A 25,557-nucleotide genomic window follows, 5' to 3' on the forward strand; every position below is an offset into this window, starting at 1 on the left:
TGATAAAGGTTCCAGAAAGTCACACACTGGTGTAGTGTGTTTACACAATGGAACAGCCATTTCTTGGATTAGCCAGAGACAAAAATGTGTTTCACTCTCAACAACTGAAGCAGAATTTGTAGCTGCAAGTGAAGGAACAAAGGAATTAATCTGGTTGAATCGCCTTTTTAGAGAAATTGCAGATGAAAAATATATTCCTGTATTATGTGTGGATAACATGATTGCCATACAGTTGGTGAAAAATCCAGTTTTTCACAAAAGGTCAAAGCATATTGATATTAAGTACTACTTTGTGAGAGACATGTTTCAAAGTGAGAAACTGAGGGTAGAACATGTAGCAACAAATGAGCAACTGGCTGACTCTTTAACAAAACCCCAGGTTAAACAGAAGTTGAAAACTTTCTATGAAAATGTTGGATTGCTTCAACAAAAATGAACTTGATAAACTTGTGTAGCTGTGTTATCATTGAAAAGGACAGTTTTAATGCATTGTGTTTATGATTGAGTTTAGGGAAACTCATGGTAAAGATGAGTTGCAGGGAGTGATTGTTCTGGAACCTCTCCTCCCAAAATAGTATTTATACTTTTTTTCTTGTTGCTTTGTTTAAACATTATGTTGATGTTTAAAAAAACCTTTTTTGTTAATATAGTATAAGGACATTGAGAGACCTTACTACATGAACTGCATTTTAAGTGAGGAGGAGTATTAGAAATAGCACTCAAAATGTATTGTAAGTAATTATGTAACCCCCGTCTAGCCTCGTTCTTGTGTAGTTAGCGAAAAACGTGGCGGTCAACTTCTTGCTCGCAAACAACTTTAACTTTAAATTTTAATATGACCTTCATTCCTTTAAAACTTCAGGTACTCCTTTCACAGGGTCCTTTTTCTAATTGTCGACCTCAAAGTCTATGATATATAACTATAAACTTGAGTTTACATATAAATGAGGGATTATTTCACCAAAGATTTAATTAACATAAAATAGTGTCCTGGGTTTTACAAAGTCATTTGAAAGGTAATCTCCTGGTGTCCTGCCTAGCCACAATGCCCTGTAGTCCAATGGCATCAAACAAGAGGATGGGAAGGTCCCCTTCTATTTTTATTTTTCAACTTTGCTTTTTAGCACCTCCTGTAACAAGGATAAAAACGAAGAATCTATTGCCTTAGATGTAAAAAATTTATATACCAAATAAAGGAAGATTTCACATGAATGTGATGATGCATGCGGATCCCAAATTTAACAAAATCACAGAAAGATAGGCAGAAAAAAGACTGAAATGCTAGAAAACTTCAATTTCCAGTTGAAAATTTAACTAGTTCATATTTATAAAGTCTGGCCAAAAAACATCATCTAAATAACATCTGTCAGAACCTGAAGCACCTTGAAGTTCCCATTTGTCCTCAACCAATTTATATAAATTCATTGCAGTTCTTGAATCTTCTATGGAGCAATGTACATTACTTTGAATATCCTTATTAAAAAGTGCTTTAGACAAGTTTTTCAAAGATGGTGTTTTACAAATAGGTAATCCAGCCATCAGACGAAGTGGTGGAAATTGTGATGTGTCCCTAATTTTTAATGGATCATGTCGCAGTTGCAAAATCTTCAAATCATTTCCTATGGAATGACCAACTAGATGCTTCTTCTTTAACAATCTTTTTACCTTTGTGCGAGCCTCTTTGAATGTTATTGCATTTTTCATATGAAAGGGCAAAATTCCACTATATCTTGTTCTGTAGTCTGTGATTTTTTTATCTGGTTTTACATAGCAGTCAAGTTTGACATTTCCGTGGTAATCAACAACACTGCATCTTGCTAGAGCACTCTGCCTTCCAACTCCCACTCCAACCATTTCACAGTCCAGTGCAACAAAGTCTGATCTACTGGACATGGAAGCATCTGCATCTAAATAATAACAGGGAGGAAAGAAAATTTTGACTTGACTTGTTTGTATGTATGAGTTTGTCAGGCAAACTTTAATATTGCCTTACTTATATAAAAATAATATACAATTTTCATAATAACTATAATAATTATTCAAGGTCTGGCGCTAGTTGGAATACTTTTCAAAGACTCAATTTAAAACAGTGCTTTATACAGTGAAGTTAGCTGGGAAACATACAGAAAGAATCCAATAAGAAAAAAACAGTTTCTTCATTCACGCCAACGTTCGTTATAGTAGCCTTGGTGTAGAATGAGGGATGTGGCGAGATCTCGAAAAAAGATACAAATTGAAGCAATTTATCGAGTAAACTGATCTTACTATAATAAACTACGTACCTTCAACGTTTCTCATTTTCTTATCCGGGAGACGCAGTCCCTTCCATCCTCATGACATCGACACGTGTAGAGGCATACTCAATCTTGCTCTTCTATTTTACTGAAAAGAGGCTGTCTAGTAATGGCTGAAGCATCACCAGCCTGTTAGGAATGTCGTTATATTGCAGATTTTATAGTCCCAGTTTAACCCTATATTGGCCACAAAATCAACGTTAAAACGATGCCAGAATTAATTGCTGGGGAAGGACGGCGGCATGTGCGAGAAAATTGCAAAATTCTACGTCCATACATTTTATGGAGGCGAAAGAAAGATCAGCTTGTTGAAGCGGCATTTGTTTTGAAACTGAAACGAGAAATTGAACGAAAAAAGAAGGAAGCTGAAGAAAAGAAAGCACTCGAAAGGGAGCGGAAAATGACCCGTATCGAGGTCAGTCATAAAATGATTTATTTTCGCTTATCGTTTTGAATTTATTATGTTTGCAATTCAATCATTCAGAATAATCTTATTATTCTTGAAAATGTGTTTGATTTAATAGCTATCTGTTAAGTTTGATGAACAAAGTTTTCTGGAATATAGATTGATCTTAAATATTAAATCAGATAGATATTAAATTATTAATACATACTGATCGTGGCAAAATCTTTTAATTGCAGGAGATTGAAAAAGAACTTTCAAATGTAAAGGAAAAAAGACATGGTCTAGAGGAGAAATTGAAGTTATTGCAAGAAAGGAAACACCAGCTATTTTTATCGCTGAAAAATACCTTGATGGCAAAGGAATACATTAGAAGAGAAAGAGGATCAGTTTATGAGATGCATCAATTTGCTGACTCATACAGTGCAAGAGATTCTTTGGGCTAAGTCTTGTTTAAAATTGTCTGAGACAATGGCAATAATTGCATCAAATATGCAAAAATATTCAAAAGTAGAAGGTAAATTTTCTAAATAATGTTGAATAGGGGGTATTGCAGTTCTGAAAGTTTCCTCCTAAAAATTTCATGGAAGAGTTTACCTTTCTAGAAACTTTTTATGTCACCTTTCTTGTCAATTTTTTAATTAATAAAAAAGATCCTCTACCATCTGATATCTGTTAAATGAAATATTATTTTTAATTCAAATAAAAATATCTAGGCCAAAAAAACCTCTAGCCTGATTAAAAGAAAATTTATACCTACTTAATTCTAGAAAATAGAGGATAGGTCAAAAAACCTCAAACAATATATTCAATGCTAATAATATCAACACAAATTTATTAAGGTCCATAGAAAATACACTTCAATCTTCAAATGATCTTCAATAAAATGCCAGCAGATATGCTTAGCCATCTTTCAGAACTTGAACAGGTTCTAGCGTGAATGTTATCTAGTTATAGTGAATATTAATTTTCACATATTTCTGAAATAGCATAATTTAAGATGTATTGGTGCTACCATACAGAGCTTGCCTGGATTAATTTAATAATGTGTCTTGGTAAAACATGTAGAAGTATGTAAGACCTTTGCAAACCACATGCATACTACCATGTTAACAAGTGACATGAAATAAGCTGCTTATTGTAAACTCTCACTGATGCACAAGCAACTCTTATGTAAATATTTGTTTCTTTAGATTTTTGTATAGTTACTCTTAACATTTTGTTCATTGTAAGAATTGACATTGTCTGAAACAAAGCTCAATCTCTCACAGGCCTGCAATGAAAGTTTTAGAATTTTTAAGATAATTTTCATAGATACTACAAATGGAAAATTATTTTGACCTTTGGTTTTGTTGGTAATTTTTTGTGACAAGATATAAAAAATCTACATTATTTCTGCATGCCTAACTAATTTCATTGGCAATAGTTGAAGCAAATCATTGAAAGAGAATTCAACAGTTATTCATTCCTTTCTCTTACCAAAGAAATTGTTTTTAGAAAACAAGAAACATTTCCATTGTTATTTCCTTCTCAGCATTTGAACTTGAAAATTACACAATTCATAGAGACAGAGTGATGTTTTTAATTTTAGTTTGAAAGATCAGGGGGAAAATTTAATGTTTGTGAGGGATTTGCAAGGTTCTCTGCATGTGCAGATGAATAAAGAGCATCAATATTGGAATTATTTGATTATTATTATATGTGCACTTCACAGTTGAATATCAGGCTTTTTCAAGGCTAATTTTAAAGTAATTCGTATGTAAATTAGCTTTGAACTTGTATGCTAAGCAAAATATTAGCACTACTAAACTGAATAAAAGACATATGATTCACTTCAAGGTTTTTTTAAGGCTATTATTTTTCATTAGATTTATAGGTGAATTGGTTTGGCATAGTTCATTTTAAAATGGCTGGATTTGAATAAAAAACAGAGTTTGTAAACAAAGTGAGAATGTCTATGAAGTTACTGTTGGAGTTATCTGACAAGTAGATGCTTCTGGTTGTAGAAATCCAAAAAAATTTACATTCAGTATTTAATTCTGCCAGGCATCACAGAAATACTTGCTTATTTGATTGGTTGTATAGGGAAAAGTGGATTCTGTAATAAGGCTATCTGATACCTAAACATGAAGCTTGAATTACTAGGAATGTATAGTAAGCGTGCTGAGTATGACACACCTTTTATAATGAAAAAAACAAGATTAACCATGAAAATTTCCCCAACAAGGCTTTCAAAAAATATAATACACCAAAATATAGTTGTAAGAGCTGAGGATATCATATAATCAAATCTGATACCAAAAAAACCAGAGGGATTTTCCACAAATTAGAATGACAGAAAGTCGTTCTCTGAATGGTTTTACAGAATAGAAGGTCAAGGATAATAGGATTTATATTTAGGAAGTTTGCTTTTTTATAAAACAAACAGTTCTGATAAAAGAGTGAAGCCATAGTTACGGTGTAAAATTGAAGTGATACACTAAAAAAACACAACAATATATATTGAATACTTTAGATTTGAATCCAACGATATCTAACAGTGAAATTCAATTTACTATCTATACAACAGGATGTTAACGGGAAATGTTTACTTTTCCTTTTTTGCCTCATCTGTTGAATCTTCTTCCACTTCAGCTTTTTTTGAACAACTTTCATCATCTTTCTTGATCATTTCCTCAGGGTGATCCTCATATCTGAAAATGTTATTTAAAAAGTTAGCTTCAAATAATAAAATTTAGAAAAGCATAAGTTAAAAATACAAAAGCAGTTACCTCAAGAAATCAAAAACCTTTCGAGTTGAAATTGTTAGCAACTTCAAAGATAAGTCACATCGGCACAAACTTTTGGTTCCGGCCGAGACCAAAAAGAGAGACTTTGTAACACCTGGTATATAATGTATTGAAGAGTTCCCATTACATAAAGTTGAAAACTGTTTCAAGCTCATCTGGTTCATCCATCTTTCAAATTTATTCTTCTTCTGGAGGTTGTGATTGGCAAATATCAAAAATATTTTTCAATCAAAGTAAATTTTTGGATAAATTTATTAGAAAACTAAGGAAACTAATTTTCAAATTTTCAAACTAATTTTCTCCAGCAGAAAAGGACAACATATTTCCATAGGCAACATCAAGAAACATCCTGGTAAGTCTTTGCCACTTAAAAAGCAAAACTTGTACTGGATAGCCAATTGAATGTTCATCATATGGCAAGGCACTAATTTTTAAATGTGCAATTCTCCAGCAGAAAAGGACGACATATTTCCAATGAATTGAAACTGGACAAAACATTGCAACTGAATATAAAACTGTTCCTCAAAATATTTCAGAATATGAATAAACAACTAGGAATATAGTTTTACAAGAAAAAGCTTGTTGTGCTCCCTGGTCAATACTGAGATAAAACATTTGACATATTGATGCAATTTTGTATAGATCATAAAAGTTATAATAAATTTAGCCAAAAATCCAAGCAAATGTAAAGGATAACTAAACCAGCCAGATGCTATAACTGTGGCTTTATTTTGGAAGGTTGTTACTAAAACATTTTCAGCACTTTTTCTTACACACTAACACATACTTGAAAAGGTCTGAAACTTCTCCTTTGAATATTGCGACAATAATTGCACTGCCAATACAGGCTGGAACAAGATAAAGCAATGCAGGCTGGGCAGCTTTGAAGAAATGCATGACTACAACTGTCATCACCAAACCAAGGAAATAAGCCAAGAAACTTGTGAAGAAAAATGGCTTTCTGTTTCCATCTTGCTTACTGCAAATAAAATAATCAACCATACAAAGCACAGTGAAATGTAATGTAAAATGAACATGAGAGCATGTAAAAATTGAAATATCATGGCAAAATATACATAACATGAAAGAATATAATAGAATATAATATAATATAATATAACATAACATAACATAACATAACATAACATAACATAACATAACATAACATAACATAACATAACATAACATAACATAACATAATACAATACAATGTCATATCATATCACATCATATCACATATCACATCATGTATCATATCATGTATCATAAAATATCATGCATCATAAAATATCATGCATCATAAAATATCATGTATCATAAAATATCATGTATCATAAAATATCATGTATCATAAAATATCATGTATATCATAAAGAATAATATTATATCAATATAAACAAGAAGCTAAATTACCTGCAATCATATCTAAGCAACAAAGCAATGAAAATCCCTGCAGAGATTTGAAAAAAAGGAATATAAATGACTTTCTCAGTGGAACCTAATTAACAGTATATATCAGATGCCCTTGCAAAAGAATGAAATGTTATGCCAATACTACAGTAAGTACCGTAATACATAATTCCTTTGTGTTTAATATGTTTGAAATTTCTAGGTAGCTTAAAAGTGTGGTTCAATGCTGTGGCGTGCAGATGGGTGCAAAAAACAAAGCAACACCAGACATCATAAAGACGTTGAGTTGTGAACATCTTTCATTCCATTCAAATTTTATTCAACATTGCTAAACATGACTGAACAACAGAGCAACGGTGCAACAGAGCAACGGTGCAACAGAGCAACGGTGCAACAGAGCAACAGTACAGAGCAACACCAGCTTAAAAACAAGCTTAAAATCCATGGTGTGAAAATGTAAAGGGGTGTTGGCTGGAATGCTGGATACATTTGAACTTCTCACAAAACAGAAACATGCCTACCTGGAATGACAATATCTCCAAGGCCAAGCATGGCAAAATTTTTACCATATATTCCATGCTCTAAGAAATCCATTGGAAAAACCACTACCAAAAAAGACAATATTATCAATCATATTAAATTAGTGACAGTAAATTTTCACAATGAATGCTTATCAAGATAGGTTACTAATTCATTTGACAGTCTTCAAATGAGACAAGCTTTACTGTGCATAATAGAAAAAGCAGCAGTATGTGTTTGTTTGGAGCCTAAACCCCATTATGTACAAAGCAGAAGACACTAACAGAAAGCAGAAGATAAAAACAAGCATAGGTCAATGCAGCAGATAAACAACCACATAGTAAGCTTCATCAAAATACCTAAAGAGTTAAAACATTGAGAATCCTGTTTTTACTATTATGTTCTTACCTCAAGGCATATATATGAAATAAGCATCTTAACCTAAAGTTTAAAATTTTATAATCAGGTCCACAAATAAGCACCATCTCTTCCAAAAATTATCCCCTTTCTAACTAAACTGAATGCTTAAGATTCGAATAATCATCAATGAAATTTTCTTATGATGAACAAGAAATATTTTCTTAGTTGTTGTTTATACATATAAAGTTGTGAAAATATATATAAATATACATAGATACAAATTTTCTGATTGATATACTTCTCTCAGAAATGTTATAAGCACCTCTTTATGCTACATTAGAGAGATCTTATATGCACCTCTCTCCTCTTTCTTGCAAAGTAAGTAAAATCAAAGACAACAGTTGATACAGAAAATGATGAATTAATTACAAAAAAGTTAATCCTACAAAACTCACATTTGATAGGTCCATCAAATGATTTGGCAACTGTAACCATAACATCTGTTCCAAACACCTGTTTTTCAATGAAAAAACACAAAGAAATGAGACACATTCATTCAAACCCTCGAATTCACAATCACAAGGAAAGATAAAATTGATTGACTAATCAAATGTTCTACTTCTTGAAGTTTACACCTAAAAGCTAATTGGCATCAAAATACTGTGAAAATGGGCATAGATTGATATCCAGTGAAAAAGGCTTGCCATGGAAAAATTTGAAAAGACTACATTCCATGAAGACATATGATTGATCGATTTTAAGAAACTTGAAACATGATTTTGAGGAGAAGTGAAGTTTTTTTTACATTGAATTATTAATTCTCAAATAAGCCCTTCCCTCTAGGACTGGAAAATAGATAGGCCCCCCCCCCAGTTTTCTAAATGTGCATAAATAATGTCTTCAATAAGAATGTGGTAAGCCTGACACATGTGAATAAAGTTGTAAACAATGTATGAGGGACTGTGGTATGTGATGCTTTGAATGATGTAAGGGGATGTCACAGATATGTTGTTATTGAGAAAGCATGAATAAGAAAGAAAGTAAGTGGGAAATGGCCTTAATTGCAATGGCTTAGTTCACTTCAGATTTAAAATGGTTCAGATGTATTTGGAAATTAACATCAAATGGGTGTTTGTTTCTAAACATGGTCTTCAGGTTGTCTTGATAAAAAAAATAAGAAAAAAAATTCAATATTTGTTGAAATGTACTACACTGCAGAAAAATAAAAGGGATTTTAGAACTCACCCAGAAGATGTCATATACAAACAAACCACCAAGGAGAATGCATCCAATTGGAAAGCTACAATAATCATATGAATTGTTTTCAACAATGCACAAATCTCACTTTTAAAACTTTACATTAGAGAAAGGTTTGAGGCTCAAGAAAAAAAGTAAAATCAAGAAATGTACTGAATGAAAATATAAATATATATTTCATTGCTGTCACCATTTTGAAACAAGTAAAAGATATACGAGGGATAAGTTCAGTAAGAAAAGGTTGATCTAGAAAAGAAAAGACAGTGGTCAAGCCTTCATTTTATTTCATGATAATGGAACAAATATTCTCTAAATCATTAAATCATCCAAATCAAATACTTCCCTGGTAAGTACAGTCATCAATTTGAACAAAGCTACAGTTCTCCAATGAATTTTTTTGAAAATTTTATCTGATCTTTTAGAATCATTTGTTGTGAATTGTAGAGTAGGATAAAATCAAAGACTGAAACTGAAAATATCAGTCAAAAAGATATCATGTAACACTGATCTAATTAATGCCAGAATGTGAAAATTTGTTTGGCAGTACAGAATTTGAAAATGGCTTTGAAAAAAGCAAACATTTCACAGCAAACCAAAACTTTTTTCATCTGACAATACTCAGAGTATAAAACATCAGGAATAAGGGTCCGAAAGAACACAATGAAAACATATACCCAGTTGTGGATCAAAATGGGGCAATCAGAAAAACAGAACTCTTTATTGAAAACAGAACTCTTTATTGCAATGAGAAAAAAGTGAAAATACCTGTTCAAATGCAGAAGCTCCACTCCACTCAAAGAGAATGCAAGACCAAAGACATTGTTAGCAATCCAGTGCTGAAAAAACAAATGCAAGTCAAATCAAAAAGTTATTATAATGATCTGACATTATTTGATTCAATTCTCAATTTTCAAACAAATATCTTTAAGGATTTTATATAAAACTTTCAATTTAAGGACATCAATTTAAGGACATCTAACATTAACTTTTTCTGCAAGCAACACTCTTTAGGTCTCTAACAATCTCTACACTTATTTAAAAATATTCAAAACTGAATTCAACCTTCAATGCAAAAATTTTAAATTATCTATTTTTATAATTTTGCACTTGTTTGTAGATTGCAAGATAAATCCACTATGCTGAGTCAGAAGTTTGATGGACTACTGAAAATTTAAAGGTACTTTGCAAGGCACTGGTTTGAGATAGGAAAATGGTATATAAAAAAGGGCTGCCATCCAACCATGCAAAGACACAAAAAGTTACGAATCCCATTGTCAGGTAGAAAATGTTTTGGTACAAACCTTCTTAACAAGATACCACAAACCAATGATGCTGGAGATGGCAAGGCATATCAGATCAACTCGATCAAACTTGAAATTTAGATACTCTAAAAGTTAAGTTAGGACACAATCAGGTTGTGCAAACAGAAAATTCTAGTCTTGGTACAGGATCTGATGTGATATATAAATCTGTCTATCTGTAGATAGAATCTAATTTTTAATCACTTTTCTCAAAAGAAGAAGTAACTGATAAAAATGAATTTTCTCAAGAGTCAAGAATTTAAAGGGTCTTTCAAAACAATTATCTTTTGATCTGTTTCCCAAGATTATTTTGGTTTGTTAAAAAGTAATTTATGTTAACATGGGGAGAGATAAGGTGTATGGTGACAATGGGTGGTGATAAACTTGGTTGCAGTTACATATTACTAGTAACTTGTTGTAAAAAAGCTTTTTCTATGAGATCTATCTTTTTATACCAGACATTCGTTCCAGATAGATAGTGCCTTGCCATATGATAAGCATTCAATTGGTTATCCAGTACAAATTTTGCTTTCAAGTGGCACAAAGTCCATCTATTATAGTATGGTTACCAAGTAGCAACTAAAAGATGTAATGTCAACCTTTGATGATATTTAATGATACATTCAACATTAGAGAAAGATGATATGCAGGACCTAAAAGCCATCATAGCCACAAGGGAGCAAAAACAAAAGGAAAAGCTATGCAACGTTGAAGCAGTGTAGAATTCAATGCACAAAATATAATCCAACAAGTGATTTTAATGACATATAAACTTATCCAATTTCTATTTTTCCATTGCACAGGCTCACATAGCTTATGCATGTATGTATGTAGATGACAAAGGTTTGTATATGAGTAACATAGCATAGTCATATATGCAAGGATACGAGATTACCTTGGATAAGGACCACAAAAAATTCTCTAACAAAGGTGCTGACCAAACCAAATGAGGATAAAAAGGCAGTTTTCAAAATGCAAAACTCTGTTTAACCCAATAGGAAAGCAAAAGTACATCAAAAGAAGCTAACTTGTTTTTATGTTTGATCTCCTGGACAGTCAATATTAACAGTAAAAATTTGCAATTATTAAGAGATAACGGTAATTACCTGTTTGCTCTGGGGGTTGTCCTTCAGTTAACATGATGTGATAATCTGACCTCGGAAATGAGTCAGGTGTAACAAGATTCAAAATGGGCCTGGAAGAAAAAACATAAACTTGCTGAAAATATCAAAATATTGCCTGTAAGCTTAATTACATTCAAATTTGAAGACTTTAACCAGTCAGATATATGAACATATAGTTTTACTTGGCATCAAACACAAATTTGTTCAGAAAGTTACAAGTCAGGAGGCGTATTTCTGAAAAAGGGTTCTTGTTTCTGTATTCTTACTGTCCCCCTCCCTTTAGTCTCATACTTCTATGTGCATATAGCTAACCCCTTCAAGCAGTACCAGAAATAGATTTTCTAGCTACCATGTCCTGAACACACAATTGAACAGCAGAAAACATGTAGTTGAAATAAATGCCCTGAGTTATAAGAGGAGATCCCCAAAGGTTTCCTGTTTGCCAAAAATAGATGTTACAATTATCCAGTCAAAATGTGTGAACCAAAACTCATGCAAGATTCTCTTTTGTCAATTATCACAACAGCTTGTGCATCCATGCCTAAATCGGGGCTTGAAGTTATTTGTAGACCCAGCCTTTTACGTCAGGAAATTCACTTTATGGACTCATATGGCTTAACATGAGTAAAAACTAAAAAGGCCAAAGAAATTATCCAAAAACTATATGCACCAATTCTTGCATGCTCTTTATGAATGTGAAATTTTGACTTTGTAAGTGATGCGCACAAAAAAAATTTGACATGACATCTGACAGGTTTATTCAACATACTACACAACTTCATAACTACACTTCTGTCTGGAAAGTATCTGGACAACTTCGATTTAGTGGCAAATCTGTTGTTAGAGAATCTTTTTACAAATTTCTAACGAAGTTTTCATGAAAACGTTTCTATCAATAACCTCAAATTTTTTCAAGCTATTTAGGCTGGCTGTTTGATGACTGTTGATCTCTTTATGCGCTGAAAAAATGTATCTTAATGTTACCAATTTTTTTAAATTATTGTAGAAATTTTAACGCCTAAAGAATATTGAAAAATTTCTGGCGCCTTTTTTCGGCTGATTCTATTTTACATGTTTTAAAGCTATTTTTGTGACATAAAAATTCTCCCTAATTTGAAAACGGTGTCTTCTTAGTAATTATGGGTTCTTTTATGGGTAGTTTGGGTAATGATAGGCTCTGTTAGGAAACTTTAGAATTGGAGGCTTAGTCTCTTTTCTTACTCTGAGTAATACGATAAAACATAGAGAAACAGCTCCAAAATACAAACAAGCTAACCCGTCAGATATGTAAGCAAACTTTGAGATTGTTTTTCTCAAGATGGTAGCAGCAATGTTTTACCATAATGATGGATGCACAAAATGTAAAGCTATATATTATTAATGTAAAGCTTTATTTTTCTAAATTGCCAATATTATTGAATGCACAAAGACATCAGTGGATTTGTATAAGGCTTTTAGTGCAAAGGTTTCTTTTTTTAACAAAAAATCATAACAGATGAAAAGTGCAGAAGTTTTATAACATTGTAGTGTCTTAGTTCATTTTGGAAGGGTTTCTCAAAAAATTATTATCACTTAGTCAAAGAGTCGTTATCGTCAGCCTTAATTTTTCTTTGTCTGAAAGAGCAATCAATTTTGAACTGTCTGGATACTTTCGTGAAGGGAGTGTACTTGCTGAAACAAAAAGTCTTTTTTGGATTTTAATAAATTCATGATAGATTTATGATGGATTTACAATAACTAAATTTTATTGCAATATTCCCCTTCAAAAACTCCTAGCCAAGATAACTAAAGCATTCCACATCTACCAAACTTTTTTTGCTTTCCAAAGTAACCCAAGTCGAATGTTAAGGAGCATGATCAATTCATGTAAACTTCCTTACCTCAATATATTTGCTAAACACATGACTCCAAGTACAAAGAAGTACAATGCCAGAAGATGGTTAATATACTCTTTGCCGAAAATCTGCAAAGAAAAAGATTCATTTCTAAGAAAAAAATTTGGCTTTTGTTGTTTTCTTAAGGAGGTCAAGAAAGTTGATACAGTGTTACAGGATGGATAGAAATAGTTGAGCCAAATTTCAAAGTTAAAGGAAAGACATATAAAGAAGATCAGACAAGGAAAGAGCAATGAGAGAAATGTAACAAAAGAAGGCAAAGAAGGTTTATGAAAAAGGTGAGATGAAATATACAATGAGGAACACAGATCTGAAACAGTAGAGAGAATTCTTACTATCAATAGATTGACAGGCAGGCTGAGTTGGAAAGAGAGAAATGAAAAAGAAAAGAAAACTAATAACTTTCGACAATAATCAAGAAACTCAAGAAACAGGAACGAAGTAACTAGGACAAAGTAAAAATGACCAGGTTTAGAAGAAGTTTCAATAAACATCTTTCATAAATCTTAAAATTTATCATGACAGTTATTTCATCATAAATCTAAAAGTCCATAGAGAGCTGCACTATCAAACAATCATACCTTGAAGAAAATGTAGAGGCCAAAAAGTGTGCAGCTTGCTATGATAGGGAACATAGCAGCATCTTTCTTACTCATGCTCTCAATTTTCTCGCCAGATTCCTGTACATTAGAAACAAATCAATATAATGTAAACAACTTTTAAACAGCATAGTTCAATACATAGGTGCAATACATAGGTGCAATACATAGGTGCAGTTTCTTTACGGGGGAGGGGGGCTCAAATATTTATTTCAATTGCTAATGGATCCTGCTGATGGCAGAGGGTAGAAAGAGGCCTACCTGAGGGTTCTAATGCGATTTTATTTTACATTATTCATTATAATTATAATTTGTTCTTGATTAGATCTTTAGAGATTATTTTTATGATAGAAATCAAGAATATTAAAAATTTGTCTAACAAATCGATAACCAGCTTCTTTATTTCCCAGAGGGGCTGGTTTTTGGCAGGAGGCACTCAAGCCCTGGAACATTATGCACCCAGCTGAAATTTACAAACCCCTTGGGAAATATCTGAAATATGACCTGGATTAAGAGTGAATGTCTTGGATGACTGTAAGCCTCTTCATCAAACAACCAAGTTTTATGCAAATTCATAAATAGCGGAACTTTTTTGGTTGGTAGGAGCGCAATCCTTTTGAATGGGTGGAAGGGCTCTCCTAGTGCTGTAAACAATACGGGGATTGACAGCAAAGAAATGTTGTTCCATTAGTTCTGTTGTTTATGAATCTACGTGCCAGTGTGATTCTGGCTATGTAGGATGCACAATCCAAAGATTGGGGTATAGGATAAAACAGCATGTTCCTTCTAACATAGGAAACAAAACTGTTCCTCAAAGAGAACAGCCTCCTCAATCTTGTAGGTCTAAAAACAATGTTAAAACAAGTGATTTTGTGTGTAGACAGAAAGAGTTCATTGGTCCCTTGGACTCCATGGGGAATTTTTCTTAAGGCGCGCAGCACTGATTGGACAACTATACCAGTCTTGTGCTTGCATTTTTCTGATTGGCCTATTTCAACCCACAACTGGGTATGTATTCTCATTGTGTCTTCCAGACCCTTATTTTGACATGCTGTGAGGAGTGTCAGACGAAAAAGCTTTTTTTAATGTTATAAAATGTATGCTTTTATCAAAGCCATTTTCAAGCTCTGTATTGCCAAAAAACAGGATTAAATTTGTTAAGAAATGTCTCAGGGCTATCAATTGATCCCCATGATATTGATATTGAAGATGAGGACCTTATAATTGATAAATTTCAATAAAATTTTGAAGCTGCTAGCAAAATTTGTTCAAAAAATTTGTATGACATATTTATATATTTATATGTGGTCATTTTTATCATATGTTTTACTTTGAATTATTAATAAGCACCCCTCTCATTTAAGCCCTAGGACTGAAGATATAAGTAAGCCCCCAGGAGCTTAACCGAGCTTTTATGGTATATGCAAATCTTGCCATAACAGTGAACTAAATAAACACTAGCCTAGTAATAATAATAAAAAGATAAAAGTTCACTCAATTCAAATCCCAATCAAACAGAACTTCATCAGATAAAATATTTTATCTTCCTTTGACAAAGTTTTAACATGTTTCAAAGCACTGATACCGTTTTTAAAATTTAGAAAAAACGTTTAAATTTCTTTGGGAAAAATGTGGGTCTTCAGGTTAGACAATCAAATGATAAATTATTGGCACAAAAATTTCTAAAATCACTGCTTGTATTCTAAGGCTTAAACCATTCTAAGTACTTTAAAAGAAATACTGAGCAAAGAGCATGAAAATAGCAATTTGTAAACATAAATTAGAGCATAACTGCAACTTTGTACAATTCTTTTAAAAACATTGACAATTTATTGGTGGAAAAGATCAATCAATTTTTTCTCAAAAAATCTAAATCATTTAACACGGCTCACAAACAGGGGTTTGAAAATGGTAAGGAAAATCATATGTGATACGTGATAATATACTGGAAGTTTTCCCGTCATTTTCAACAAATAACAAAGAAGTTGCAGAGATAATTTAGAAATAGGATATAACTATAATTGCGATAGGGACAAGCTTTTGCAATTTTTGAAAACTTTTAACTGCCTTGAACAAAACCTTTATGGTTTGCGGGTGGAAAATGACTAGAATATTGGATTCCTTTGTTAAGATCTATGGCCTACATTTGATAATTACAAACCTTTTGTCGCTTCTTGTGGCCTATGGAGCGAAATGAACCAAAAAATATCGGAATAAGGGCCATTAGTACAAGACTACAGTAAGCAACAAGAAGTCCTTGGGGTGTTGCGGCAGCTCGTCCCATGGCTGTTCTGTTCTGTGCAGTGGCGTTATTCAAAGTTGCATTAACAGTATCATTCAGCGTTTGCGAAACCAAATCTGCATCCGCCATCTTTGTTTTCAGTAGTTAGACAAGCGTAAATTTGTTAATCACTGCTAACTTGTTACACAGTCCACAAAGCTCTTACAACTTATTTGGTGGCTTTAATCTTTAAAAATCTTTAAATTTCAGTTATTGGCAACATGGGCTTTCTCTATGACTGAAAATTTTCTCTTTGTGAAGAGAAAACTTCCGGCCCATACACCAATTATTTTTAAACACGTGGACAAAGTTGCACCTGCTTCAAAGTGAACAACTCTACCTTTGTGCCCTGTACTGGCCTCGCTATGGCGAGGATTCTTGTGTTTTGGACAGCCGACAACAACATCATGGTTTTTGTGTACGAAGAATAAGTACACTACGTGGTGGGTCGAGGGGAACGCATATATGTATATGTACAGTATATAGACGCTTTTCCGTAACTTTTTTGATATGCAAGGCATGGCATGCTTGTTTTCCTGTAATTACTGTGCCGTGCGGCCACGAAATGATGTTTATAGTGGGATTTAAAAGTATGAAACTGAGAACACTTCAAAGCTTGAAAGCACCACCCATTTTCGCGAGTACACGAAATCCCACACATAAACTTTTTCATTTTTAACAGTAAATTGCAAATAAACAAACCTATTTTCAGGTCCTTTATCAGTGCATGTTTTATTGAGACCTCATGGATAAAAACTTTGACGAAGAGTGATTTTCTTTCAATAATTTTAAAGAGAACAAACCAGTATAACTTTGTCTGTGGCATTAAATAATGTACGTGTCAAGCATTATTTGCCTTTTTCATAAACAAATTCAATATGGGCTTCATTCCAACTCCCGCCTCTTTAAAAAGTACTTAAAAAATGTTCTAATGTAGTATCTTGAATGTATTAAAGCTTTCTTTTCCTTGGCAAAAACATTGAAGAATGAATGTTCTAAACTAGGATTTTAGATGAATTAAAATTTGCTATACCTCTGCTGTATTTGGTACTTCATTCACGTTTTGTCCACGGATACTATTCCACATACTTTTTAAATACCTAAAAGAACATTTAAAGTCAATTTTTTGTTGATTAAATGTTAATCAGAATGACTCACTGAAAATGATGCAAAATGACTCGCTTTTACTTTTTACAAATATAGAGCAAATATCAAATAACGATCTTCTGAATGCATTTGATATTGCAAGGGCTGTTATTCTGTCTATATAAATACTATTAGTACCTTTTGAAAATCCACGGAACAACAATTGTTACTAATATACTACTTATAATGCTATCCAGAGATGTTTAAAAAGTAATCAATCGTTTTTTTTGAATCTGACTAACAATTCTTTTAAATCTTTCTTTGCTAAGAATAATTGCAGAGTTAGGGCCGGATATGCAAAGCTTGGCTCATCAAATATGGACGCCGGAGCACGGGGATATAAGGAGGCAGTTGTGTTGTAATTAGCGTACGTCACGTGACATTATTCTATTTCTATAGAGTTTTGTTTGGTAGTTGTTGAACAGAGTTGTGGAGTTATGTTGCGAAAAGGAGTTATGTTACGTTGAAGAGTTATGGAGTTCAAACTATGAACTAAGTTTGATATACGAAAGTTATTATAGAGTTACGTTTGCGTTGTATATATTATTCTTTTGTAAATAGCCTTTTTGAGTTGAGAGAATTATTGGAGTCAAGTTTGGAATTGGGTTGTATTTCGTTATGTGTTATCTGCTTGGATTCCACGAACCAGGGTGACGAAACACAGGTTTAAATATTAAAAACAACCCAGATTCAATTTCACAACATGGTGCCGTGACCCGGGAACTCAGAGAGTTGTACAGTAACATTTATTTAGAACTTTGACGTTATGGCGGAGCTGAGAAAGTTGGTGAAATCGCGAAGCGGACATCGCCTTCACGTGCGGAACACTATTCAAACTGTCAATGGCCTAATGGATAACAATACGAATCCTACCGAGGAATGGATCGCAAAACTAAATTCGGCAAAAATTACGTTTGAAAAGCAATTGAGGATAATAGAAACATTAGACGAAAAAATTGAAGACATCATAGATGAAGAAGAAATAGAGAAAGAAATCGTCGAAAAGGGCGAATTCCAAAGCAATGTACAAGACGTTATCTGCATAATTGAATCGATAATCAGTCGTGATGAGAAAGAGAGATCGAAAAACTCAGAATCTATGTCTTCGTCACGTTTATCATCAACGGGAGAAGGATGTAGACGTAAACTCCCAAGTCTCGAGCTACCGAAATTCGATGGAGATCCGGAGAAATGGACTCCGTTTTACGACAGCTTTTTGTCAACTGTTGATAGCCATCCAAGTTTGGAGCCTGTGGACAAGTTTCGGTATCTACTAAATTGTTTGAGTGGAATTGCGAAGGATACGTTAACCGGCATTAATGTAACTAATGCGAATTACACTGAAGCTTTGGAGTTGCTCAGATCACGATTTGGAAATAAACAAATAATTATTTCACGCCATATGGAATCCTTGATAAATTTACCGAATGTACAGTCGAGTAGCGTTCAGCAGCTGAGGACCCTATACGATAAAACGGAAGGCGTTATACGGAGTTTAAGAGGTATTGGAATCAATTCCGATAGTTATGGAACATTTGTAACACCTATTCTTATGTCAAAGATTTCGCCAGAATTGAGAATAACATTAACAAGAAATTTATCGGAAGAATGGGATCTGGATGGGGTTATGCAGGAATTTGGAAAAGAGTTGCAGTTAAGAGAAAGATGCGAGTACAGTACGATGGCTGGGGCTGCAAATTCGTTTACTGAGGGCAGGAGGAATACAAGAAAAGTTGATCAGATTCAACCATCAACGACCTCTGTTTTTTATAACCAAGGAGGAGCAAGTTACCAAGGTGAGCGGGAACCATCGTGTGTATTTTGCGGAGGCCGACATTTCTGGGACCGGTGCACGTCGGTGACAGACCCATTTGCAAGAAGAAGGGTTTTACGGCAGAAAGGCAGATGCTTTCTATGTATGAAGGGGAGTCACATTGCGAGAGATTGCATGACAACAGGCAAGTGCAGAGTATGCGGTGGGCGACATCATACCTCGATTTGTGGCAACAATAGGAATTCGAGATTTAATCGAAATCAATCTGGAATTGCTAGACAGGATAAGGCCTCATCAAAGGGTATGATACCTAAACAACCAGCCACTACAAATTTATTGGTAAATCATGATATGAACAAAAAACAGTTTCTCATGCCAACAGCACAAGGATCTGTGTCGAATCCTTCTGATAAAGAGGATGGTACTTGTCAGGTGAGAATGTTATTTGATTCTTGCTCTCAAAGATCGTACTTGAGTAAGTCGGTAAAAAAGGCTTTGAATTTATCACCGATTGGCAAGGAAACAATTTTAATTAACACTTTTGGAAATGAAGGCCAAATTCTAGAAGCTGAATTGCTTGGGTGGACCGCCGGCCCGCGACACACCGAGCCAGTGGACCGCCGCCCCGCGGCACGCCGAGCCAGTGGACCGCCCCCCGCAACACACCGAGCCAGTGACCCGCAAGCCCTCCCCAACCCGAGCTGCAAATTAGCAAAGAACGAACTAACGCCATCCCAAACACACAAAACCCCCCTCGCACAAAACCCCAACACACACGACCTGCCCCCCGCTGAGGCGTGCCCCCAACAGAGGCGTGGCTGCCGCCCAAAAGAGGCTCCCACCAAAAAGAGGCTGTGGCGTGCTCCCCCGCAGAGGCTGAGAGAACCACGCCCTCTGCCATCACAAAATTTTCCCTCAAAAAAATGTGCAAAAAACACTCGCGCTCCTACGCGATTTTTACTCGCACGACTGTCACTGGCGCTAGAGGGCGGGGAGCAGAAAACGGGGAGGAGGAGGCTCCCCGCCCTCTAGCGCCAGTGACAGTCGTGCGAGTAAAAATCGCGTAGGAGCGCGAGTGTTTTTTGCACATTTTTTTGAGGGAAAATTTTGTGATGGCAGAGGGCGTGGTTCTCTCAGCCTCTGCGGGGGAGCACGCCACAGCCTCTTTTTGGTGGGAGCCTCTTTTGGGCGGCAGCCACGCCTCTGTTGGGGGCACGCCTCAGCGGGGGGCAGGTCGTGTGTGTTGGGGTTTTGTGCGAGGGGGGTTTTGTGTGTTTGGGATGGCGTTAGTTCGTTCTTTGCTAATTTGCAGCTCGGGTTGGGGAGGGCTTGCGGGTCACTGGCTCGGTGTGTTGCGGGGGGCGGTCCACTGGCTCGGCGTGCCGCGGGGCGGCGGTCCACTGGCTCGGTGTGTCGCGGGCCGGCGGTCCACCCAAGCAAGACCCCGCTTTGGCGGGGTCGCTAAGAAAGGCTAGTTTATTTCTATTTTATAATAATAAATAACAATGACATTAAATAAACTCTTTTAGGAGGATTATAATATATTTCCATAAAGTGATGGAAGTTGTGACATATTTTATGTGATAAATTGTAATTAAGAATTAGAACTCTTTCGCTGGAAGGGTCTTGGCAGTATTGTTTGTTGTTTCTGGTTAGTTTAAAAAATCGTATCAAAAAAGGCCTTTGACCCTTTTGATTCAAAAGTATGAGTAAGGTCTAATGCAGTCATTGCTTTAAATATAAAAAAATTGGAGTTTCGTGTGGACCGTATGCACCGCGCAGGTGTTATTTGATGCATCTAAGCCTTAGCCTAAGAAATCTACTCGATAATGGATATATGAAATCCATCTAAATTCCTATGCTTCGTCAGCGTAGCCAAATTATTTGGTTTAATGTGGGAGCCTTGTTACTGTACTGACTATAAATGTAGGTGAATCCTCCAAGCCTGAATGAATAAATTAATTTGTCAAATAACTGTAATGGAGACGTTGTTTATCAGCAAATATGATTGACATGTCTCTTGTGAGCCAAGAGCCCAGATATCTGGACCTGATGTCATGCACTGCAAGGGCCTGAGTAGCATTGTTCCCTCATGTATAATTAGCAATAATAGATATAATGGCTGTGTATGTGCCAAGAGCCCAGATATCTAGACCTAATGTCATTCACTGCAAGGACCTGGGTAGCATTGTTCCCTCATGTATAATTAGCAATAATAAATGTAACGGCTTTGTCTGTGCCAAGTGCCCAGATATCTGGACCTAGGGTCATTCACTGCAAGGGACTGAGTAGCATTGTTTCCTCATGTATAATTAGCAATAATAGAAATAATGGCTGTGTATGTGCCAAGTGCCCAGATATCTGGACCTGATGTCATGCATTGCAAGGGCCTGAGTAGCATTGTTCCCTCATGTATAATTAGCAATAATAGATATAATGGCTGTGTATGTGCCAAGTGCCCAGATATCTGGACCTGATGTCATGCACTGCAAGGGCCTGAGTAGCATTGTTCCCTCATGTATAATTAGCAATAATAGATATAATGGCTGTGTATGTGCCAAGTGCCCAGATATCTGGAGCTAATTTAACGAAGTGCGAGTCGATGTGAAGGATTGCTTTGCCGTTTGCCAAGTGCCCATAAATTTTGAGAGACTTTTTAGAGAGGGTGGTTTATTACTGAGAATACCACGGTTTGTCCTTTTTTAAATGTAGGGAATATCCGCAATATTTCTTTGTTTTATGCTGAATTAAAAAATAATTCTTTATCTTTATAAAAGCTTTTTTAATTTTAATTGGATCAGTGATTATCAGGGTTCTTTATTGTTGGTAATTTTGCGAATCCCTTATTGTTCAATAAAACTTTAAGATATATGGTTTCGTAACTTCGAATTTAATAATATAGGAGGCAGAATTTCGATTAGTCAGGTCCCCATTATGCTTCTTTGGAAGGGCCCTTTGAAGTAGTTTTGGAAATTGGTGGCTAGTTTAGAAAATGTCACTCAATGGCAATTCCCTATTCGAGAAGACAAAATTTTATATTTCCGCCTCATAAGTTTTAACCGCGCCTTAATTGGATTAACAGTAGTAATTTTTCGTAAGGGCGCTAATTTCATGTTTCGGGGTCCTCGTTTGGCATCAGGTGAACAATATCGGAGGGCATTTTAAAAAAAGGGTTGGTTTTGAAACCTCTCACCACGCAACTTTTGGTAAATGACGATTTGATGATTAAAGGATAAAATTTCTATAACCCCTTCCTATTTGTTCAAAGGTAAATAAATTCGCATGATTGGGGTTTATTTTCGTTGAAAAAGTTCAATTGGAATGGAATTTCGAATTCAAGTGGCACTTTTTTGATGGTATATCCTTTCTAACGTAAAATGCTCTTAAAACTGCCAATAAGTGTAGATTATAAGCCAGTGGGGCCGAAGTGATTTGCCCCGCTGTTCTATAGCTTGCCTTCACATTGCAGTCGATAGTGGACGATTTAACTCGAGAGTGTTGTCCGCATGGCTAAATGATCCTCTTTAATGTTGGAGCCACGTTACTGTACGGATTATTGGTACGTGAGTTAAGCAAAACTAATTAATCAACTTGGCAAAAAAGCAATTTCGAAGCCATTCCAAACTGGTCTATGATAATTGCACTGCATACGGGGCAGTCATAGGAGGGCCACCAAGCTTATGGCCCCTTTGGCTTGAATTAAGGGCCTTTCTATGAGTGGATATCGCCCTTCTTCTCAAAAGCGACCGTGAATAGAAGGAATAGCCCTTACGTATCAAAGTAAACATAATCATCATCCAATGTCACGGAGAAATTTTTTTAAAGATAAGCTTTCAGTTTGTTTTCGAAATGACTAAAGGCAATTTTTGCTTCATGAAAATGAAGTGTAGTCATTTTTTATGCCTAAAACAACGCCGGGGCAAGCTATGACGCAGCAAGTTTAGCAAATCAGAAAAGTTGTCTTTCCACAGTGGTTCTTTCAAGAAAGAACGGTTAATGGGTACCTAAGTATCGCTAACGACCCGCACTGACAATCAGGTTGACGCTTAATGATCGCGCCTCATTTGTATAGTTTAATCAAGAAGGGAAAGGTCCTGCATCCTTCGCAATCAAACAAAATGAAATTGTAAAGATAAGCTTCCAATTTGTTTTCGAAACGACTAAGAAAGTTTTTTCCATCATAAAAATGCTGTCAACCGACTTATACTGCGTAAAACAACGGCGGGGCAAGCTATGACGCAGCAAGTTTAGCAAATCGAAAAAGTTGGTTTTTCACCGCGGAGCTTTGCAGAAGGAAAGGTTAATGATCGCTAACGATCCGCACTGACAATCAGGTTGCCACTTAATGATCTCGCATCAATGCTATAGTTTGATTAGGAAGGGAAACATCCTGAATCGTCAGCAACCAAAACAAACTTTCTTGTAAGGTTTCATTTTCGAAAATTTCGGCATTTTTACGTCCGTGTTAACTTCAATCGTATGTTTGGAATGCTCAGTGAAGTGCATGTGGATAGGAAATTCTTGTTGATTTTATTGAGCGGTCAATTCTTTGTTGCAATGATGGCGGACGGCGGGGCCCGTACCCCCACTCGGACAGGATTTGGTTAGCTTAATTTTTCGTTTTCTGTGTGATTTTCATTTAAATCCAACGCTCCTTTGAAAAAAATCGGGAAGAAGTTTTTCGAGGGTTTGACATTTATTTTTTCGATTTCACCAAGTAAACAAAGATGGCAAAACGAAGGGACACGTGATGTAAAAAGTAGTGGTACAGCTAAATTCGAACATGATAAGCATGAGCGTCTAGTTTAAACAATGAGATCGCATTCTTAGTACTTATAACGATCAAACTCTCGACCAATCACGGTCGAGCCAGAGCCCCAACACAAAGGATTCGTACAGTGGTGTACTGTACATTACAGTACAGGGCAAAATCATGACAATCATAACTTTTGCTCGTACGGTCTCGAGTTTTTGGGAGAAAGGTGTCGCATTCGACCGGTTTTGATTCGCAAAACTTCGAATCGAAACTTCCATCCAGAAGGGAGAAGCGAGCCGTGACGCAGCACCGTTTTCGTGCCAAAAAAATCGACGGTGATTAGCAGAGCCTTGGCAGAGCAACTCTGCGGAGATAATTGCCCTCCGCACAAAGAGGTGGCGGTTAACGACCTCGCTGACAAAGCCTAACACGCTTAACGACCCGATGTAACCTTTTCTCTGGAGAGGCAATCAGGTCCGCAAGCAAGGCAACTTCCGCCGAAAAAAAGTTTGTTTTGAGGATTTTCGACCAGGAAAACCAAGACAGAGGGAGAAAAGAGGCAAAATCCCAGACTCCCACCGACGGACGGGGTCGAGTGGAGAAAAGAGCGGGACGTTGGCAGGACGCCTTTAAACCGATCTCACACGAACAGGGGCGAAGTAGCTGCGACCGTGATCACCGTTGCTTGCCCCTTATTTGCATAGTAGCATTTTAGTACATTGAGACAGTGGACCGCCGGCCCCCGACATGCCCAGCCAGTGGACCGCCGGACCGCGACACACCGAGCAAGTGACCCGCAAGCCCCCGCCCAACCCTAGGTGCAAATTAGCAAAGAACGAACTAACGCCATCCCCAACACACAAAACCCCCTCACACAAAACCCCAACACACACGACCCCAACACACACGACCCCAACACACACGACCCCAACACACACGACGTGCCCCCCGCAGAGGCGTGGCTCCCGCACAAAAGAGGCTCACGCCAAAAAGAGGCTGTGCCTGCTCCCCCGCAGAGGCTGCAAGAACCACGCCCTCTCCCATCACAAAATTCTTCCTCAAAAAAAAGTGCAAAAAAGACTCGCACTCCTGCAGAATTCAGCGAAAAAATCACTCGCGCTCCTACGCGATTTTTACTCGCACTCCTGTCACAGGCGCTAGAGGGCGGGGAGGAGAGGGGAGAAAAAAGGTCCCCGCCCTCTAGCGCCTGTGACAGTCGTGCGAGTAAAAATCGCGTAGGAGCGCGAGTGATTTTTTCGCTGAATTCTGCAGGAGTGCGAGTCTTTTTTGCACTTTTTTTTGAGGAAGAATTTTGTGATGGGAGAGGGCGTGGTTCTTGCAGCCTCTGCGGGGGAGCAGGCACAGCCTCTTTTTGGCGTGAGCCTCTTTTGTGCGGGAGCCACGCCTCTGCGGGGGGCACGTCGTGTGTGTTGGGGTCGTGTGTGTTGGGGTCGTGTGTGTTGGGGTCGTGTGTGTTGGGGTTTTGTGTGAGGGGGTTTTGTGTGTTGGGGATGGCGTTAGTTCGTTCTTTGCTAATTTGCACCTAGGGTTGGGCGGGGGCTTGCGGGTCACTTGCTCGGTGTGTCGCGGTCCGGCGGTCCACTGGCTGGGCATGTCGGGGGCCGGCGGTCCACTGGCTGGGCGTGTCG

General features: G+C 36.3%; 4 protein-coding genes across 5 annotated transcripts in view; 2 read left to right on the top strand and 2 right to left on the bottom strand.

The window, feature by feature from the left end:
- Positions 1–1,279: 1,279 nt before the first annotated feature.
- Positions 1,280–2,393, bottom strand: LOC135688887 (apoptosis-enhancing nuclease). Its single transcript, XM_065205942.2, has 2 exons — positions 2,283–2,393; positions 1,280–1,907 (listed from the first exon to the last, which is right to left on the bottom strand). The coding sequence occupies exons 1-2, from the start codon at positions 2,296–2,298 to the stop codon at positions 1,315–1,317; spliced, it is 609 nt and encodes a 202-aa protein (XP_065062014.2). The 5' UTR covers positions 2,299–2,393; the 3' UTR covers positions 1,280–1,314.
- Positions 2,394–2,502: 109 nt separating this feature from the next.
- Positions 2,503–4,529, top strand: LOC135688888 (uncharacterized). The gene is made up of 2 exons (XM_065205943.2): positions 2,503–2,709; positions 2,937–4,529. The coding sequence occupies exons 1-2, from the start codon at positions 2,503–2,505 to the stop codon at positions 3,141–3,143; spliced, it is 414 nt and encodes a 137-aa protein (XP_065062015.1). The 3' UTR covers positions 3,144–4,529.
- A 666-nt stretch (positions 4,530–5,195) lies between these two features.
- LOC135688881 (signal peptide peptidase) overlaps positions 5,196–25,557 on the bottom strand; it is a 34,594-nt gene continuing 14,232 nt past the window's right edge. The window contains exons 4-15 of one of the 2 annotated variants that reach the window (XM_065205932.2): positions 17,266–17,332; positions 13,934–14,032; positions 13,338–13,420; positions 11,440–11,528; positions 10,334–10,419; positions 9,798–9,868; positions 9,021–9,075; positions 8,231–8,288; positions 7,418–7,501; positions 6,900–6,936; positions 6,274–6,465; positions 5,196–5,390 (exon numbers count right to left, since the gene is read on the bottom strand). In XM_065205932.2, the coding sequence (XP_065062004.2) occupies positions 5,285–5,390; positions 6,274–6,465; positions 6,900–6,936; positions 7,418–7,501; positions 8,231–8,288; positions 9,021–9,075; positions 9,798–9,868; positions 10,334–10,419; positions 11,440–11,528; positions 13,338–13,420; positions 13,934–14,032; positions 17,266–17,332 (1,027 nt within the window). In that variant the 3' untranslated portion in view covers positions 5,196–5,284. Of the gene's footprint in view, positions 5,391–6,273; positions 6,466–6,899; positions 6,937–7,417; positions 7,502–8,230; positions 8,289–9,020; positions 9,076–9,797; positions 9,869–10,333; positions 10,420–11,439; positions 11,529–13,337; positions 13,421–13,933; positions 14,033–16,112; positions 16,574–17,265; positions 17,333–25,557 lie in introns of those variants that run through there. The other variant, XM_065205934.2, reaches the window with a different exon arrangement.
- LOC148959538 (uncharacterized) lies at positions 17,339–24,577 on the top strand. Its single transcript, XM_089110334.1, has one exon. The coding sequence runs from the start codon at positions 18,145–18,147 to the stop codon at positions 20,182–20,184; it is 2,040 nt and encodes a 679-aa protein (XP_088966460.1). The 5' UTR covers positions 17,339–18,144; the 3' UTR covers positions 20,185–24,577.

The sequence above is a fragment of the Rhopilema esculentum genome, chromosome 9 (genome assembly GCF_057945365.1).
Source record: "Rhopilema esculentum isolate cy_ngs chromosome 9, ASM5794536v1, whole genome shotgun sequence".
In the NCBI taxonomy this organism is placed as follows: Eukaryota; Metazoa; Cnidaria; class Scyphozoa; order Rhizostomeae; family Rhizostomatidae; genus Rhopilema; species Rhopilema esculentum.